General features: G+C 59.5%; 3 protein-coding genes across 3 annotated transcripts in view; 1 reads left to right on the top strand and 2 right to left on the bottom strand.

The window, feature by feature from the left end:
* Positions 1 to 1,074, top strand: part of LOC113487721 (BPI fold-containing family B member 4-like) — an 8,184-nt gene extending 7,110 nt beyond the window's left edge. The window contains exon 14 of the mRNA XM_026862425.1: positions 182 to 1,074. The gene's annotated coding sequence lies outside the window, so the exon portion shown is untranslated. The remainder of the gene's footprint in view (positions 1 to 181) is intronic.
* Positions 1,075 to 9,547: 8,473 nt separating this feature from the next.
* On the bottom strand, positions 9,548 to 16,238 carry CDK5RAP1 (CDK5 regulatory subunit associated protein 1). Its single transcript, XM_026862360.1, has 13 exons — positions 15,867 to 16,238; positions 15,427 to 15,461; positions 14,661 to 14,761; positions 14,317 to 14,527; positions 13,417 to 13,537; positions 12,939 to 13,169; positions 12,626 to 12,723; positions 12,475 to 12,530; positions 12,243 to 12,373; positions 11,261 to 11,410; positions 10,783 to 10,923; positions 10,531 to 10,651; positions 9,548 to 10,404 (listed from the first exon to the last, which is right to left on the bottom strand). The coding sequence occupies exons 1-12, from the start codon at positions 16,236 to 16,238 to the stop codon at positions 10,571 to 10,573; spliced, it is 1,728 nt and encodes a 575-aa protein (XP_026718161.1). The 3' UTR covers positions 9,548 to 10,404; positions 10,531 to 10,570.
* Positions 16,239 to 16,368: 130 nt separating this feature from the next.
* The window catches only part of LOC113487677 (bactericidal permeability-increasing protein-like), an 8,616-nt gene continuing 8,031 nt past the window's right edge, over positions 16,369 to 16,953 (bottom strand). Inside the window, exon 15 of the mRNA XM_026862359.1 lies at positions 16,369 to 16,467. Within this exon, the coding sequence (XP_026718160.1) occupies positions 16,369 to 16,467 (99 nt within the window). The remainder of the gene's footprint in view (positions 16,468 to 16,953) is intronic.

Here is a 16,953-nt window from a genome sequence, read left to right as displayed (position 1 = left end):
GGTTTGTCGGGCAGGACCTGGCTCAGAGCTCTGCTGCCCGCCGTGCCGGGGACGGAGCCGATGCCCGGGCTGGGTGGGACGAGCCCACCAGGGCTGACCCTGCTGGAGGCGGCGGGGGAGCCCGGGGCTGCCACCCCAAGCTCCCGCGCTGCCCAAAACCTCAGCTGCAGCATCTGCCCAGGTGCCCCCGTGGGCGACTCCCACCGCTCCGCCCCGAGGAGGAGGGAAGGGAGGAAGACGAGTCAATACACAGAGAACAGACGTGAAAATGGAGCAACCCAACCAAGAAAACTCTCTACTTCTTCTGCATCACATTTCAGCCTTGTCAGACTTCAGTGTTTCTGTCCAGCCCGTGGTTGGCCATGACCGTGGTTGGCCATGACCGTGGTTGGCCGTGCCCATGGTTGGCCGTGCCCATGGTTGGCCATGCCAGTGATGCTGCTGGCAGCGGACCCAGAGGCAGAAGCCCTGGGCCATGCCCACGTGCCCTCCCAGTGCCATGGCCACAAGCCACTCATCACGGCAATCCCTGACAAAGGTTCTGCCCTGACCCTCTGCTCCTTCCCCATGCACACCCGCGTTTCACCCAGATCAGGGCTGTGGTTCGGGCCAGGTGGTTGCTCAGCACAGGAGAGACGTCCCTGGTGCTGGGCCCAGGCAGTCAGGCTGGCACGGGCAGTCTGGTCTGCGTGCAGCTGGCCCGTGGGAACTTTGTGAGCTTGGACCCCAAATTCCCAGTGCAGGGAAGGGACAAAAGGACAAACGCTGATGAAAGGTAAATGCTTTGTCTTTGCTCTCCTCCTGCTTCTTGATTAGTTTACCATTTCAAAGGGAAATTTTGCTGTTTCCAGTGATTTCATACTGTTAAAAAGAAGGCAAAAAAAGGCCTAGAGTCTAATCCAGATGTGTACTTAGCTGATTTGTTCCCAAACAGTTTTGCTTTGAACTGATCAGAGTAAGTGCTATCCTGTCTTGTAATCTCCAAGTGGATTTGGGTGTGCTGCATCGCGGGTGAGGTGGATTCACATCCCTTCTGTTACTCCTCACAATAAAAAGGATTTTTCTTCATCTGCATTCAGCACGGGATTTGGTTTCTTTCCAAACTGCTGAAGGATTTTTGCATTTGCAAGGGTTTTGTTATTTATCTCTCCTATCAGCTACAGGAGTAACTCACATGCAAAGAATATTTAATAGATGACTCTGATGGAAAGGTGGGGAACCACGACAAGCTGCAGCCCCAGAGCTGAGCCTAAGCCCTGCCCAGCCCTGGCAGACCTGTGCCTCTCTCGCAATTTAAAGTAGCTACAGAAATGTGGTCAATGTGAGAAATAAATATTCCCCTCATTTGTATTTATGCAGATTTATTCTGCCCTTGTCCCCGAGCTGCTGGTTCTTTTATTCTCTATTCTTGCTCTCTGCTTGTTGCCAGCGAGCTGGGAGCTGTCTGACATGAACAAACACATCCCTGGGGCCCCGCCGGGGCAGCCCCCCCCGGGCTGTGCCTGGGACCCCCGGGACCCCGGGGCTGAGCAGGCAGCGACCGCCGGCGAGTTTCTGGGTGCAGGAGGAGCTCGTGCCCGGCCACGGCGGCTCGTTGGCTGCTCCCCACATCGAAACGCGTCCCGGGGGTGGCTGTGCCGCAGCCCCCGCGCAGAACGGCTGCTCGGCCGGTGCCGGACCCCCGAGCCCTGCAGCCTCCATCACCACCGGCTCTGCCGGGACGCACCGACACCCTCCTCTGCCTCTGCCCTTCGCGGGTCCCTCTGCCCGGGGTCCCAGAGCCCCTGCGCCCAGGGCCAGGGCTCCCGCTCCCGCCTCGGTGACCCGCTTCTCACATTTACACTCAATTTTTTGCAGCTTGTGGTTCCAGCCGGTGACGTGGCCGCTGGCCGCGTTCCGCAGCGTGTGTGCCGCCCCGCTGCACCTGCCCCTGCCCCGGCGGCCGTCATCGAAGGAAAGAAAAGAAAAAGGTGAAGAGAGGAGGAGAGCCGAAGGTGTTGGGAAGCGGGAGGTGGTGGGTGCCAGCAGCCGGGAGCACCCAGAGCAGCACGTGCCGCCGGAGCCGCAGCCCCAGCTCAGGGTGAGCATCTCCAGCGCAGACCCCAGCCCCGGGCCCCTGCGCTGCCCCCTCGCCCCGGCCTGAGCCCTGACCCGGGGCTGCCACAGAGCCGCCCGCCGGCACGTCCTGGGCCCGGCAGCTGGCAGCTGGCACTAAGGAAAGAGACGGTGCCAGTTCCCAGCCCGGCCTCACTGGCTGGGAGTAATTGCAGAGGCAGGTGTGAAGGTTTCCTCGGTGATCCTGGAACCAAAACGCCAAAAAGCAAATCCTTCCAGCCGGCGTCGTGCCATGGGGGTGGCTCCCACCAATGCTCCCGCACAGCCAGGGGCGGCCGGGGGCCACCACGAGCCCCGTGGAACCGGCGGCTCCGGTTTGACGCCCCAATACTGGTGTAAAATGGTGCCACAGGGGCTGTCCCTGCCGCTGGCACTGCCCGGCCCCAGGGTGCAACCTGGGGACAATTCAGACCCCTGTGAGCCCCATTTACAAGGGCCTCAACGTGGGTTTGGGCTGGATTTCCCCAGCCGGTGCCCAGGGGTGCCATGGAGGGGTGGGGGGCACCCAGAGGCCCCTCTGCCCCCGCCCATTCCCCCCACGGCAGCTGGGGCACCGGGTCTGTCCCTCGCAGGGTTTGCGCGGAGAACGCGCCAGCCCGCTCCCACCCGGCTTCTGTTTGCAAAACAGAAAAACACAAGGTCTGGGGCTGCCAGGTGAGGGTTTACTTTGGCCCACGTAAATGCAAAAACCCTGAAGGCAAACAGCGGCCTCAGCTCTGCTTCCCGCTCCTCAGGTGCTTTGTTACGGGAGAGCGCCCAGCCCGGCCTGGGGACAGAACAAGGGGCTGGGGGAGCCCTGGGAGGACAGTGACCAGGGCCAGGGTGGGCGCCTGGCGGGGCAGCGGGGGGAGGACGTCACTGAGGGTGTCCCCGCGGCCCCGGAGCATCGTCCTGCCGGCCGGTACCGCTGCTCCCGGCAGGCCTGCGCTCGCTTCTGAGCGTGGGATGGGGAGAGTTTTCACACCGACAGTAAAAGGGCTTTTCAAAATGGAGTTTTGATCAAGAAATCATGGGAGGAATATTTTTTTCAAAATATCAGAGCGTTTCAATTTTTTTAAGGAGAAACTGTTTCTTTAAGTGCCTGCTGGTTTGTTCTGACAGCTTCAAAGAAAACCTCCCACTATTCTTTTTCAAACTTGCTGTAATTAAATAACAGAAGGGCAACATTTTAAAAAGAAAGAAGAAACAGGTTAAAAGAGGAGGCTAAATAACCCAAAGAGAACAGAACACCTTGTTGAGGCTCAAAAATCCCTGTGTCAGCCTGACCAAAAGTGAATCTTGTTTTTGTTTCCGTGCTTCAGCCATTACCCTTGGTATCTTCACGGATGCAGAAAGGGGAGGAGGACAATTCTGTCTGGCTTTTCATTTCCACAGCAGTGCGCTGAATATTAATCAGCCTAAACCCAGCGCTGTAGGCGCTGCTGCAAATTACCCGTTCTGCAGTTGGCTGTAGTTTACTGTGTAATTTTTGCCTGTGAGCCAAGAGCAGGGCCTGGGCCGGCTGATCCCCCCCGTGACCGAGTTTGCAGGCAGCGGCCACACCACGAACGGGGGCGTCCCCGGAGCACCCCGATAGCTCTGTTAGAAATGCCACCGGGCATCAGGCTGGTGTCCTACCAGGGTTTCCTGTCAAGGAATCGGGCACCTCTCTCCTCCTCGCTAATGTGAGCAGCGTACGAAGGGAAATGAGGTTCGTTCCTGCATCAATCCTCCCCCCACGCGGCCGACCCAGCCCCGCTGCCCACCCCGCTCGCCCCGCGCCAGCGAATGAAGCCCAGGGAAAGCCTTTGCCTGGTCTTAAGGAGACTCGGGGTGTTTCCAACAGCGATGGGCTTTGCTCTGGACACCGCTGAAGGCACAATGTGACAATCCCTGAAGCTGAAAGCACTCGGCCGGGCTGGCACGGCCTGTCCCCGCGCTCCCAGCAGCAGCTCCCGCCAGCCCGGCTGCTTGGACCCAGCGGGAGCAGAGACCCTGGTCATGGGCCCCTTTGAGACAGTGTGAAATAATTCCCTCTCACTCCAATTTCCTGGGGGAAGTTCTGCTAACGGGCACACGAAGCCCCGCACCATCCCGCTGCAGCTGGCACGTTACGAGAGACCCCCCAGGCTCCTGCTGCGGGGGCCACCAGCCCTGGCCACCACGATCTCCCCTCCGCGGGTCAGCGGCCGACAGCGGCTCGGCCAAATCGCCGCGTGCGGGGCTGCACTGTCAGCTTTTCCCTGCTGGAAAACAAGCTCCCGAGTGTCCCCGCTAGCAGTGATGTTTGCAGTGAGAAAGAGCAGCTCGTACCTCCCACCCACAAACTTTTGGGGGGCAGAAGGGGCTGGGGGCTCCCTGTGACGGGGGGAGGCTCCGCACGGGGCGGCCGCGCTGCCGGGGTCCGTCCTGCTGCCCCCAGCACACAGCTCCCTGCAGAGGGAGGCTTTGCTCCCTGAAATTCTGACATTTTAGGCAAAACGCTGGTTTGAACCTTACTCTGTTGTTTGATCCTGTGAGTCCTCCAGGTAAAACATCAACGTTCCTGTTCATCTCCACGAGCAGATGCCCGGCTCAGCGGCGTTCCCAGGGTGGGCAGCTGCTCCGGCTCCCCCCGCGTCCTGGAGCCACCCTGCCCGGGAGCTGAGAGGTGCCTCTAGCCCAGGGGCTACTGCCCAAGGGCCGGACCCGCGGCCCGGGCGGAGGACTGGGCACACAGGGAGCCTGCGGGGGGGCACAGAAAGTCTTTTTTCCCAGAGAGAGCCCGATACAGCTGTCCGAACAAACTGCACCACCTCATGGGAGGAATTTTAATCACTCTATTGATTCATGCTCCTGAGAGCGCCCGGGGTAGCAGCGCTCAGCTGGGGTTAGAGGGGTGCGGAGAGATGGAACGGGGGAGCCCGTGGCCCTTCCCTGCTCTCGGCCGCTCCACACCCGCCTGTGCCCGGCGTCTGACCACCCTCACGTCCACGATCTGTCTCTGACTATTAAATAATGCAGGCAGCAGGGGAAAAAGATACTTGAAAAATATCTGGAAGATATAGAGCCATTAATGGAAAACATCAGAAAATAGATATCAAGTAATGACACCACGACGAGAGCTTATTAATAGGAAAGTCCAAAGATAAAACTAATTTAAACCTGATGAGACAGGACATCTCATCTTCAGGAGAACGAGAAGTCAATAGTTAGCTGTCAGTAAAGGAAATAAATTGCTCACAAGGGAGGAAGAAAAGCCACAGGACTCCCAAGCCCCAGAGAACAGCAGTTGCTGTGGCAGACTTGCAGAGCTCCACACCGAATCCACAAAACCCTGACAAAGCCGCGCTGCCGCTCACCGGCCGCGCTCAGCTCCAGGAGGGCGCGTTGCTCCGCGGAGGGGCCGGCAGCAGAGCAGCTGGGCTGGCCTGGGGGGACACCGGGGGGACACCAGGGGGGACGCAGGCAGAGGCCGTTGTGCTCCCAGCGCGGCAGAGCCCGCCGGCGGCAGCGGAGGTGCCTTGAGGAGCCAGTGCCACCTTCCTGCTGGAACCCGGCCGCAGCCAGTCCCGGACAGACGTGAGCTAAAGACTGAACTAATCTAACCTTAGAAATGGAAAACAGTTTTAAAAGTTCTTTATGTTGCATTAAATCCCAAAGCTTTATGCAAAGAGGTAACTCCAGCAACGGTGATGAAAAGCCACCGAAGGAAACCTCCAACCTGCAGCACGGCTGGCGGAGGCAGGAGGAGGAGGCCTGGGGGAGAAGGGCTCTCCAGCCCTCGCAGCCTGTCTGCTGAAGTGAAAACCTGTGAGAAAAGGGAAGGAAAGCGCTTGAGGCCCGGCACAGGCCGGCAGGCTGCTCGGTGCATCCCTCACAGCAATGCCGCTGTCACCTGCCACCGCAGGTCCTGGGCTGGCCGACAGCAAACTGCGCTCGCCGGCTGCCGTCAGGGACAGCGCGGTCTGCGCCTCCGGCTCCCCCGATTGTGGAGGGGACACAGGCTGCAGAGCCCTGGGGGGTCTGGGGGGACGTGACAGGCCACAGGCAGCTCTGGCGCTGGCAAAACCCCGCTGCTCTGCCCTGGCTGCTTGGAGAGTCTTGGAGACGGGAGCAAGCGACGGGCATGGCTTGAGCTTGTCCTTAGGCTCTGAGCGCCCGCTGCCGACCATGCCCCCCCGCCGCCCCACAGCCAGACCTGAGGACAAACAGGTTCCCTCTGCAGGGCTGCGCGATGGGGGCCCGGAGAACAAACGGGCTCTTGTTCTCCCTGACAGCGACCTTTGTACCACGTGAAGTTCTTTGCGTGTTCGCGGCGATGTTCGGCCTCACTCAACACGCTCCGCAGGCAGAAAAGGGAAGCGTGCGGGTTGCGTGTTGTGAAATCCTGGTGTCAGGAGGTGCCTCAGGGCACGGCTGGGGCTTGAAAGTAAATGTCAGCCCAGCACTGAGCTGCCAAACGCCTCAGTAGGTGTTTGCCCATGGGTGTAACTGGGGCACGACTGGCTGGAGGGAGGCAAATACAGGTTTGTGTGTTCTCCAGAAGGACCCCGGGACAAGTTCTGGGAAGGAGGGAGCTGTTGGAGAGGCAAGGCGGGGCAGGGCTCTGCTCGCCCCCGAAAGGCCCGGCCGAGCCAGGGGGGTTAACGCGTCCTCGCTCGTGCGAGAGGCCGTGGGACAGGGCAGAGCCTGGCGCTGCCGTTACTGGTGCTGGGAGTCGCTGTGTGACACCAAGAGCTGCCTCACACCTGCCTACGAGCCGGGCCCCATCCTGCGGTAAATCAGGAGGGACGCCAGGGAGCACGAGAGGTGGGAAGGGGAACGAGTCCCAGAGCTGCTTTGCCCTGGCAGCAGAGGTTGCGCTCAGAATGAGAACTCTGCTTTAGCCAGAAATTAGACTAAAACAAAGCGAGTGGCTGCAGCCGCAGGGAGGGGCCGGGCAGCGCCGTCCCGCGCCCGAGGCTCACGGGCACTGCAGCAGGGCACGGCCGACGGCACAGGCCCCTTCTCGGCAGCACTAAACCCCGGGTTTTACCATGGCATAGGGTGACGCCGGACCAGGCCGGAGCTGCGATGAGGCGCCGGTCGCCAACGCGGGCACAGCCGTGGCCGGAGCCGGGGGCTCGCAGGCAGCGCCCAGCCCAGCCCCAGCCCAGCCCGGCAGGAGCAGCCCCAGGGCCGGTGCGTGTCTCGCTTGTGCATCGCCCGACGTCCCCAGAGCCTGCCTGCCCCTTCCAGGTCGGGCGTTGGGGGTGTTTTCCCGGCAGGTTTGTTCATTTGCTGCCTCGGCCACCGGCTCCTAAGGAGCCCAGTCGGGCTTTGCGCAGGGCAAGCGCGGCCCGGGGCGCCTCACTGAAGGCGTTTCGTGCTCATGCCCTGGGCACTTCACACAGTCCCGCTGATCCTCTGGCTCTTACCTAAAGAATCAGCCTCAGCAAAGGACCTGGACAGCGATGGCCGCTGTGACTTTCCCTGCACCTTTCCCAGGGTGCGTCCAGCACACGACGTTTTCTGGGAATGGTTCAGGGCCGGGCTAAAAGGCGGTTGGTCTCCTTGGTGTGGGAAATCCACTCTGCCCAACGCTGGGAATATACCCCTGGAACCACGGGGACGTAACAAGCAGAAAGGGGGCGCAGATAACCTCAAACCCATGTGAATAAATACTCCCATGGCTCTGACACGCTTCTTTTCCACCCCTTCCTTTATTTTTGCTTCCTGAGGCTGGTGACTTCTGGAGCTGTTACCCCCAGCAGTTCCCACCCCGAGTGGGTCCGGCAGGCTGAGCGCAGCAAGGAGGGGGTTAGAGCCGGGGGTCTGACCCGAGGAAGATTCCCGAGTCATCCCTAAACCAAAATACCACCCAGCATCCAGGCACAGCGCTCTGCCCCAGGAACGTCTCCTGCTGTGCCCGGAAGCAAGCGGAGCCTGGCAGGGCCCAAAGCGGAGCCTGGCAGGGCCCAAAGCGGAGCCTGGCAGGGCCCGACTGCGGCTCTGCTCCCGCAGAACAAGACCAGGATCCAGCTCTGAAGCTCTAACAGGGGCTGCTGCCTCCTGCGCCCCTCAGGAACACACCAGAGCTTGTTCCCAGAGCTTGGGATGCTGGAGGCAAGGACTGAGCTTCATTACAAAACGGATCTTAAGAGGACACTTAGAAAACTGGTTGAAATTAAGGCTTTTAAACCCCGTGCTTTAATAATAAACACCTAGCAGGCCTCTGCTGGTACCAAATCCCGGGCAGTCATGTCCCTCCCCAGCCTGGGTGCTGATCCCTGGCAGAGCAGGGACAGTGTGTTGACAGCACCCGGCCTGGAGCCCCAGACCTTACAGCAGCAATTCCCACCAAACCGATCCCTTCCATCACCGAGGCCTGCCGAAGTGCCCCAGCGCTTCGGCTGCCGGTCGCAGAAGGCAGAGGTATAAATCAGCGTGAGGGATTTAAAGTCCTGTGGAGCTCAGGACTCTCGTCCCTGCTCCGGCCGGGAGAAGAAACAAGAACAAGCGGGAGGCAGAACGAAGGCGAGGCACAAGCTGAGCCTTCCCGACAGCAGAACTCGGGGAGCAAATCTTCTGACTAGCGATACAGAAGCCGCACCCCACCTCTAGCCCCCGAGAAAAAAGCCATTCCTGCTTTCAGGCAGAGGCAAATGACTGACTCAGCCTCCAAGGTCACTGTAAGCGCTTCCTAATGGATGCTGTGCTGCCTTAGAGCCTCAGCCTTCATTCCCGAGGCCTATAAAAACTAAGGAGGCAAGGCAAATGGTGAGCGCTACGGCTCCCTGGGGAGTCTGTGCAGCCAGCGTTATCACCTTCTCATCAAAATGTAAAACCCAGCTCTCCTCCTCATTAGTCTCCTGCTCTTAAAATAATGATTGTAAAACGCCGGCAGCTGGCTGGAGCTGGGAGGGCACACTGCTCCCGGAGCGGGGAGAGGGTCAAAGCGGTCAGTGACAGGGGGGCGTCAGCCCTTTTCAGGGGTGCTGCCCTGGGCCACACTTTCAAGGAGGGAAAGGCAGCTGAAAGATGCTGCAGGGGGGTTCAAACCAGGCCGCCCACCCCCGGCCTTCATTAGCACGCGGTGGCTTCGGCCGTGCCCCCCGCTGCCCCCTAGGTTTCACACCAAGCAGCCCCTCCTGCCTCGTCCCTAAGAGCCCGTGGGCCCAGGGCTGGCCCTCGCCTGGCAGCCGAGGTTGGGGACCCGGGTTGTGAATTCCAGCCCCGACACTTCCCCCTTGGGGGGTGTGTGGGAGTGGAACGGCACCGCCCGGGTCTTGGCCCCTCAGCACCGACAGCAACCGTGCTGATTCACTTCCTTGAGGAGAATCAGCTCCGAGACCATGAGGAAAGTGTATTTGTCTAATGAATATTTGTCTAATGAATATTCAGTGAGCCACACTGCTTTCAGAGAGATACACTTACATCCCAGAAAGAGGTAAGAGAAGGCTTTCTAGCAAAACCCTTTCACATTTATTTAGAAATTCTACAAATTCACGTCCTGACTGCTCTAGTAGGAGCTGATCAACTGTTCCTTCAAAGCTGGTCGCTGCATAGAGCCTTTTACAATGATTTTTCCTTTAATAACAAGATTACCTAGACTAAAAGGGGCGATTCTTTCTCACATCTCACAGGAGTTTAGGCGCAGGGTACAGGCCCTCGTCTGGATTTAGCAGAGCCAGGGCAGCTGCAGGCTGACGCAACCAAGGAACTGGAAGATGCATTTAGAGAAAACTTACAGGCCCTTTCAGTCAGCACAACCCCTTCCCTGCCCGAGCGAGCAGAGGGAAGGGCACCTGCAGGTGCCTGGATCACAAAGCCGCACCTGGAGTCTTCACAGGCTGAGAACCCTGGCTGGCAGCAGGTCCTCACCCCCCACCCCCTTAGGCCGGGATCTGCTGCAGCCTGGAGCCAGAGCCCCGGGACACAGGCAAGGCTGCGCCTCAGCCTCAGGCACAAGGGATTAAGCACCACTCCTACTCCTTACCCTAGAGGCACCGCGCAGTTGCTTACTTCCCCGTTCCAAGCGTTTTGAAGGGAGTGAAATTACCAGCGTTTGGAAAGGATTCATCACAGCCTCCTGTTCTTTCAGTTCTTTGTCCCCTTTGGCAGGACGCCTGCCGTTCTCCAGCAGCTGCTAGAGCTGTACCTTGTAGTCACTCCCTGTTTTTGTGGCTCCCGAGTTCCCCTGAGCTAGCAGGAACCACCCGCTCCGCAGACGCAGGTTTCTGGAGCTGGGCTGTGCTGTGGACGTGCCCCAGGTCAGGGTGGCCGCAGAGGGACACGAGGGAGGCCAGGGACAAGATCACAGCGCTGACACAGCTTCCAGCCCTTGGCCTACAGATGTGTGCAGGTCTGTGAGGTTGTTGCCAAAACAGAAATATATTTTATTGTTACTGTTTCATTTATGTGTTCCAATATATATCTATCTATATCTATCTCCCGTTTTTACCCTGTCTCCACCTGGCCAAACTTCCCTGTTCCCTCCTGCAGCGGGGACAGCTCAGCAACAGCCTGCAGCGCGGGAGAGGCTGGTGCGGCAGAGCAGGACCCCCCTCAGGCTCTGAGAGGTGGCAGAGGTGACCTGAAAGAAACAGCACAACAGTCGTCAGGCACAGGAAGGCTGAGGAGGATCCATTCCCATTTCAGGCTCTCCCGGCAGCAGCTGCTCTGCTGTGCAAGAGCCCCAGGAGAGAAGGGCTGCAGACACGTCACCTTCACCAGCACATAGTCCCCGGGCCGGGCCCTGGCCGCAGCCTCGCAGCCCCCGGCATCCGGCGTCTCGGTGTCGGGGAAGATGACCTTGATGTTGCCGTCGTTCCTCCCACACAGCTCCGAGGCCGAGCGCTTGCTGGGCTGGGAGGAGGGCAGGACACATCACCCATTCACTGCTGGCCTTTACCGTGGCGGTAGGAACACCCGCACTCCGTGCCGTTCAGCTCGGCGGGTAACGAAGGCCCACGGCCGCGCTGCTGGGCTGACCCCGCCCCAGAGCCACCGTGTCACAGCCCTGACCCTCCCCTGGGCCCAGCCCCGCGCCCGGGCAGACCAGGCCGGCTGCTTTGGCGAGAACACACGGCCTGGGAGCGCGGGACTGCGCGGGGCAAGCGAGGGGGGAAGGCCGAGGGCACGGCCCGAGCGCTGCCCGGCCGGCGAGGGGGGAGGAGGGCAGCTCTGCTCCGGGCACACTCACCCCTTCCACCAGCACCAGCTGCGACTGGCCCACCAGCGCCTCGTTTGCCCTTGCAGCCTCCTCTCGGAAGACAGCGATGAGCTCCTCCAGCCGCCTCTTTTTCACGTCTGCAGGCACGTCGTCTTGCAGCCGGTGATACGCCCGGGTTTTCTGTGAACAGACAAAGCAAGTGCAGCTCCTCAACAACCAGAGAGTCCGAGATCAGAACCTTGTCAGATCCCAGCCAGCCCGGCGGCTCCTCAGTTTGCATTTACAATCTTAAGGAGTGTTTTCAGGCACTAAGCCCCAGCCACATCCTTCCCTCACACTCCTCCCACACCAAGCTGAGCACCGGCAGCCATGTGAAGAGAAGTTCTGCATCTCCCTCGTGAGATGTGTCTGTGCCTGCCTGCCCACGTGGACAGGCGATGAATTCTACTTCTAGCCCCATGTGCTAGGTGGTGATCCGCATTCCTTGCTTCCTTCTGCTTCCCAATCTCCCTGTCCACACCTCACACTGCGGGAAGCATTCTGAAGGAGACTTGTCAGCTATCCACTCTTCTCACAGAAACACCTTCTAAAAATTCACCACTTCTCTCCAGACTCGACTGACAGAGACTCTGCAGCTGGGCTCCAGCCCAGCTCCATCAGCACAACTTCTGATCCACCAAGGAGAAAGCACCTGCAGGCAGGTCTCCGCAGACAGGGCTGCTTTGTCGAGTCTCTCTGGAGCATCCGCAGCGCCAGGTCACCCACCCAGTAACACCAGACACACACACCGGGGGCTGGAAGCCTTTCAGGCAGAAAGGCAGCTCTTGCAGCAACATTTAACCTTGGGGCGTTGCATGTCAGCAAAATACCCACCAATATAACCAGTCTTTAGGTGTTATTTTCAATAGGGTTGGGTTTGGTTTTTTTAAGTGTCTTATTGTGAGAAACGGCACTCAGGAGTTAGGCGAGCTGCCCAGAGGTAACAGTCGTCTCCATCAGGCCCTGCCCTCACCTGCCTCATGCTGTAGGCAAACAGGAAGCCCACATTGTAGCGGACTTCCCGCAGCAAGGACACGGTCTGCTGGTGATCATCTTCTGTCTCTCCGCAGAAGCCGGCAATGAAATCGCTACTCAAGCTCACTCCTGTAACAGAGACACAGCCTCACACCTCCCCCAAGGAGGGGGGAGCCCTGCGCGAGGGCAGAGCTGTGCTGAGCTCAGGCCGAGCTAAGGGGAGCCCCTACCTGGAATGGCCTCACGCACGTGCTGTACGAGCTCCAAATAGGCTTCTCTTGTGTATCTGCAATTAACACACACACAGACTCACTAACCCGGCAACCACGGCACCGGTGAGGAGGAACCAGCCGCCTGGGGCAGGGCAGGGCGCTCGCTCACCCGCGGCGCATGGCCTCCAGGACCCGCGTGCTCCCGCTCTGCGCGGGGAGGTGAAGCTGTTTGCAGATGTTGTGTCGCTCCTGGATGAGCTGCAGGACCTGCGACAGGCAATCAGGAGACAAGTCATGGACAGCTCAACTCCACCAGGACACCAAGGGGAAAAGCCTTCCCCGGGTAACGGCAGCGAAGCGCAAACCTGCCACCTTCAGCGCTGCCCTCCCGGAGCTGCTGCTCCCACTCCCCATCCCGCGTTCCCTGGGGAAGGAACCAGCCTGCCTGCAAGCAGAGGTCCAGGCGTTTATTTTACACTTGCCTCATCGGGAAAATCCTTGGGGTGTGGAGAGGTGAAACGGATCCTCATTTCCGGATCAATTCTAGAAACCTGGTCTAGAAGATGTGCAAAGCGCAGCCCTCCTGGTTTAGCTCTGTAGACCGTGCTAAAGCCACGGCTGAGGGCCGGGGCAGCCGCCGACTGGAACTGCACCTCAGACGTGTCCCGAAAGCTGTTGACGTTCTGACCCAGAAGGGTCACCTCCTTCACTCCCTACCGAGATAAACAGAGTAAAAATCACCACCCGGTCAGGATGGTTGAGCTGCGAGGGTGCCCGTGGTTTTACGACAAGGAGTCTCCAGGGGAAGCCCTCCCTTCCCTCCCTGTCTTGAGGCGTGACAAGGGGGACCCAAAGGGCACTGGTGGAACTGGTCAGCCTCTGCTAACCTCACCTCCACAGAGAGAGGCAGCGTCAGCGGGACCCCCGCGCTCAGAACCACGGCCGGTCCCGCGGCCTCACCTGCTGCGAGAGCAGCCTCACTTCCTGCAGGATGGACGCGACGGGGCGGCTCCTCTCCCGGCCACGCGTGAAGGGCACGATGCAGTAGCTGCACATGTTGTCACAGCCCCGCATGATCGACCTGCCGAGCGGCGAAGCGGAGGTCACGCCACGCTCACACGGGCCGTGGCCTGCCCTGCTGTGACCTGGCCGTGCCCCCAGCCACCCCCCCGGGCCGCAGCACACAGCTCGGCAGCTTCCCCTGACACACCCTGCCAGCCGGACTGGCTTCTGCTTGCCCCCAGCTAACAACTCCTAGTTTTTCCATGCATGTTTTCAAGAAATTTGGAAAGCAATTATGGAGTCACAGCCTCACACTGCAATCTGGCAGCAATCCCTCTGCACCCTGTTCCCACAGCGGGTGGTGCTGCCCTTCTGTGCTCTACAGCCATGCTGAGCAGAGGCTGATTTTGTGTTTGGGCATATTATCAAAACGAAACAGAAGGAAACAAAGCCAGCAAGTTACAATGCATGGAGGATTAAAGAATTAAACAGGAGAACCTGGGGCAGGACGTAGCAGAAGGCAGGGGACTAGAGAGGCACAGCCTCTACAAAGGCACAGATGTCCGTGGGACAGAAATCACGCGGTGCAGCACCGGGCTCAGACAATCGGCACTCTCCGAGGAGAGCAAGAGAAGCCCGCAGACAAGCGGAGCACAGGGCAGCCTCTCCAGGGCCCAGGCAGACAGCGAAGCAGCAGCAAACACTCAGCCTGGCAGACTTGTGCCTGTGGGCTGCAGGGAGCGAGTGCAACGAGGCGTCGCATCTCCTGGGGAGCGGCTGTCACCGACATGTCTGTTCTGCACAGCAGTTACTTCCAAACCAGAGCCACAGAAACACACAGGAAAGAAAGGTACTCACACAAACGCTGTCGTGCCACCTGCGCTAGTCTGGACAGGCAGAATATCTGCGTAAGTCTCATCTAGTGACAGCAGGACGTTAGCAGCTCGCTGGCCTGACTCCGCCAGGGCCAGCAGCCGGGGCAGGTCACGATACGCATCGGGCCCTGCCACAACATCGACCAGCTTCTCCCTGTGCAGAATCTCCTCCTTCAGCCTCTCAGCCATGCACCCTGCGCCCAGGGAGAAGGGTCCCCGTGAGGAAGCACCCACTCACCGTTACGCCCCCCCACCAGCTACTTCCGCCCCGCTGAATTAGTTTGGTGCCACCCAGGGAGAGGGGAGCAGGAGGAGGGGACGTGGTACCGAGGATGCCGATGCGCAGGGGCGCCCGATCCCGCGGCCGCCGGGCCTTCAGTGCCTTCAGCTGCCGCAGGCGGTTCCAGATCGTCTGCTCCGCCTTCTCCCTGGGAAACCAGGAACCGGGTGGTTATTCCCACGGTTGCACATCAGAGCAGTTGCTTACCCCAACCTGGAGCAGCCCAAGTGTTTTGGGAGGAGGATTCAACCAAAACCAGGGAATCATCGGCCTGATGGCAAGTGGAAGTGTCGTTTGTGGCGCATGGGTTATGTCTGGACTCTCATCTACTACCATTTCGCTCGCCTGGGAGCATCTGTGCTGCAGAAACAACTCAGGGACTAAGCTCTTGTGGAGCAAAGGTCAGTCTCAACCAGCCTGTGCGAGCTGCCCTGCAAGTGACAACGAGCATCCCGTACCTTCTGCATTCAGAAAAAACAAAGTTCCCAATCTATTTATATCCCAAATTGCCCCAAGCATATTCCCCAAGTTTTTGAAGTACAGACCCTGTACTAAAGAGATGGCCACTTTAAGACAGACAGAAGAGTATTAATAAATGTTTAAAATCATTAAAGCACACATCTGCGCAGGTCTAACTGCAATGCACAGCACGATTAACGATGTATGCTGCAGCACCAGCTAGCTCCCCCCTCACCTGACCAGGCAGGTTCACAGCTGCATGTTCCTTTCTTTACACAACAGGTTAATTGTCTTGGTTTTCAAATGGTGATTCCTTAAAAACTGTTCAGAACCAGCAGCAACAACTTTCCTTACCTCACGGAACAGGTGACAAGGAGAATCACATCTGCCTAAATTGAAAACAACAGAAAAATAAGAGTAATTTGTAAAAGCCAAACGGTAAGTACTCGTGCCCTGCAGGGGTAGCCTGAAGAGGCAGACTATAAAACTCACTTAACTCAGGGAAAAAGATCTGCCCGAGTACGCGGTGGGTTTCAGCAAGCAAAGGGACAAGCTAACAGAAGACAGGCGGAGTCTTCTGCTAAGCGGTAGAAGTAAACTCAAGAGATGAGTCAGGAGCATCCCGCTGTGCCCAATCCCTCTCCAGCTGAGAGAGAACCCAGCAGTTTAAAGAAAAAAGGCAACCCACAGCTTCCTAGCACACTCGTTAAGTAGCTGCCGTTACTGCGCCGAGCTCAGGCTGCAGAGGCCGCAGCACCTGCGGGGCGGGAGCGGGGACGGCAGCGGGGTCTCACCTCCGCCGGCCCCCCCGCCCGGGCGTAGCCGCTCTCCTGCAGGATGGCCCAGGCGATCTCCGCGTCGCTGACGTTCATCTGGCAGCCGTAGGTCTCCAGGTACACTGCAAGGGAGGCGGCGTGACCCCGGCCCGCCGGTGACCTCGCTGCAGGCGGGGCCCTCCGGTCCCGCCGCACCCGCGCGGCCTTCGCCCGCTGCCCCTCACCCCTCCTCACACCCGGAGAAAGACGCAGAAGCGTGCGTGGGGCGAAGGGGCTGGGAGGGGGCGCAGAGGAGAGGTCCCCTCCGGTCCCCAAGGCTGCCCTCCCTCCAGGAGGCAAAACAGCAGAAAAGGCCCCTGAGCCGCGGCTTCGGCCCCGCCACCGGCCCATCTGCTGCCGCCGGTCCCAGGGGACGGGGCAGAGCCTCTGCCCGGCGTCGGGAATCGCGCCCGGGCAGGCTGGGATCGGCCGCGGGAGCGGGATTTGCCCGTTCTGCAGCTGCCTCCTGCCCGAGCAGGGGTCACATCCAGGGAGGCTGCAGCTCGTGCCAGTTAGCCTTGTAGTAATTATTGCTAACAGCTTGTTTCCCTGTCTTGTCGCAGCCTCCTCGTGGCGGCGTCTGTAGCGGGAGGCCGGTGCCGGGGCCCCCCCGATGCCCCGTTAAACCAGGCGGCAAGTGGCTGAAATCCAGAATGAGAATTTCCCCCCCAGCGCTCCCCAAAGCGTGCGGGCTTGCGGCCGGTTAGAGGACAGCTCTGATCAGGTTTCCTCTGGTACAGGGAGTTTGGCCGAGGCATAAGATCTAATTAACTGACCACATGGAAAGAAAAGTCTTTGTTAATTAGGAACCAATTACACTGGGCTTTGGCAAAGGCTGCAGGTTTCGGATTCAGCCTGAGCCACACGATGCCGCGGAGACTGCAGCCAGCGATGCCCGTTCCTCTGGTTTTCACCCGACCGGCCGCACGCCCGTGGGCTCTGGCTCTGGTTAAACCCCGGCGTGTGCCCCGACCCTGCCAGCACCGCAGGCAAGCGAGGGCTAAGGACCACCCTAAGGCCTGCCCGCCTTCCCTCACGTACCTCGGCCTGCAAGGTCCTCCGGAAC

The sequence above is a fragment of the Athene cunicularia genome (assembly GCF_003259725.1).
Source record: "Athene cunicularia isolate RWA chromosome 20 unlocalized genomic scaffold, athCun1 chr20_part2, whole genome shotgun sequence".
In the NCBI taxonomy this organism is placed as follows: Eukaryota; Metazoa; Chordata; class Aves; order Strigiformes; family Strigidae; genus Athene; species Athene cunicularia.
Note: the sequence above shows the minus strand (reverse complement) of the source record. Positions and strands in the feature narration are given on the sequence as shown.

What these genes read in the sequence shown, in the direction of transcription:
- CDK5RAP1 (XM_026862360.1), bottom strand. Translation starts at nt 16,238, where the DNA reads ATGGGCCGGTGGCGGGGCCGAAGCCGCGGCTCAGGGGCCTTTTCTGCT. An exon ending in CCTGCGCATCGGCATCCTCG is followed by an intron (nt 14,528 to 14,660) that starts GTACCACGTCCC and finishes CCCTGGGCGCAG; the next exon opens with GGTGCATGGCTGAGAGGCTG. An exon ending in TTGCCTACAGCATGAGGCAG is followed by an intron (nt 11,411 to 12,242) that starts GTGAGGGCAGGG and finishes GTCTGTTCACAG; the next exon opens with AAAACCCGGGCGTATCACCG.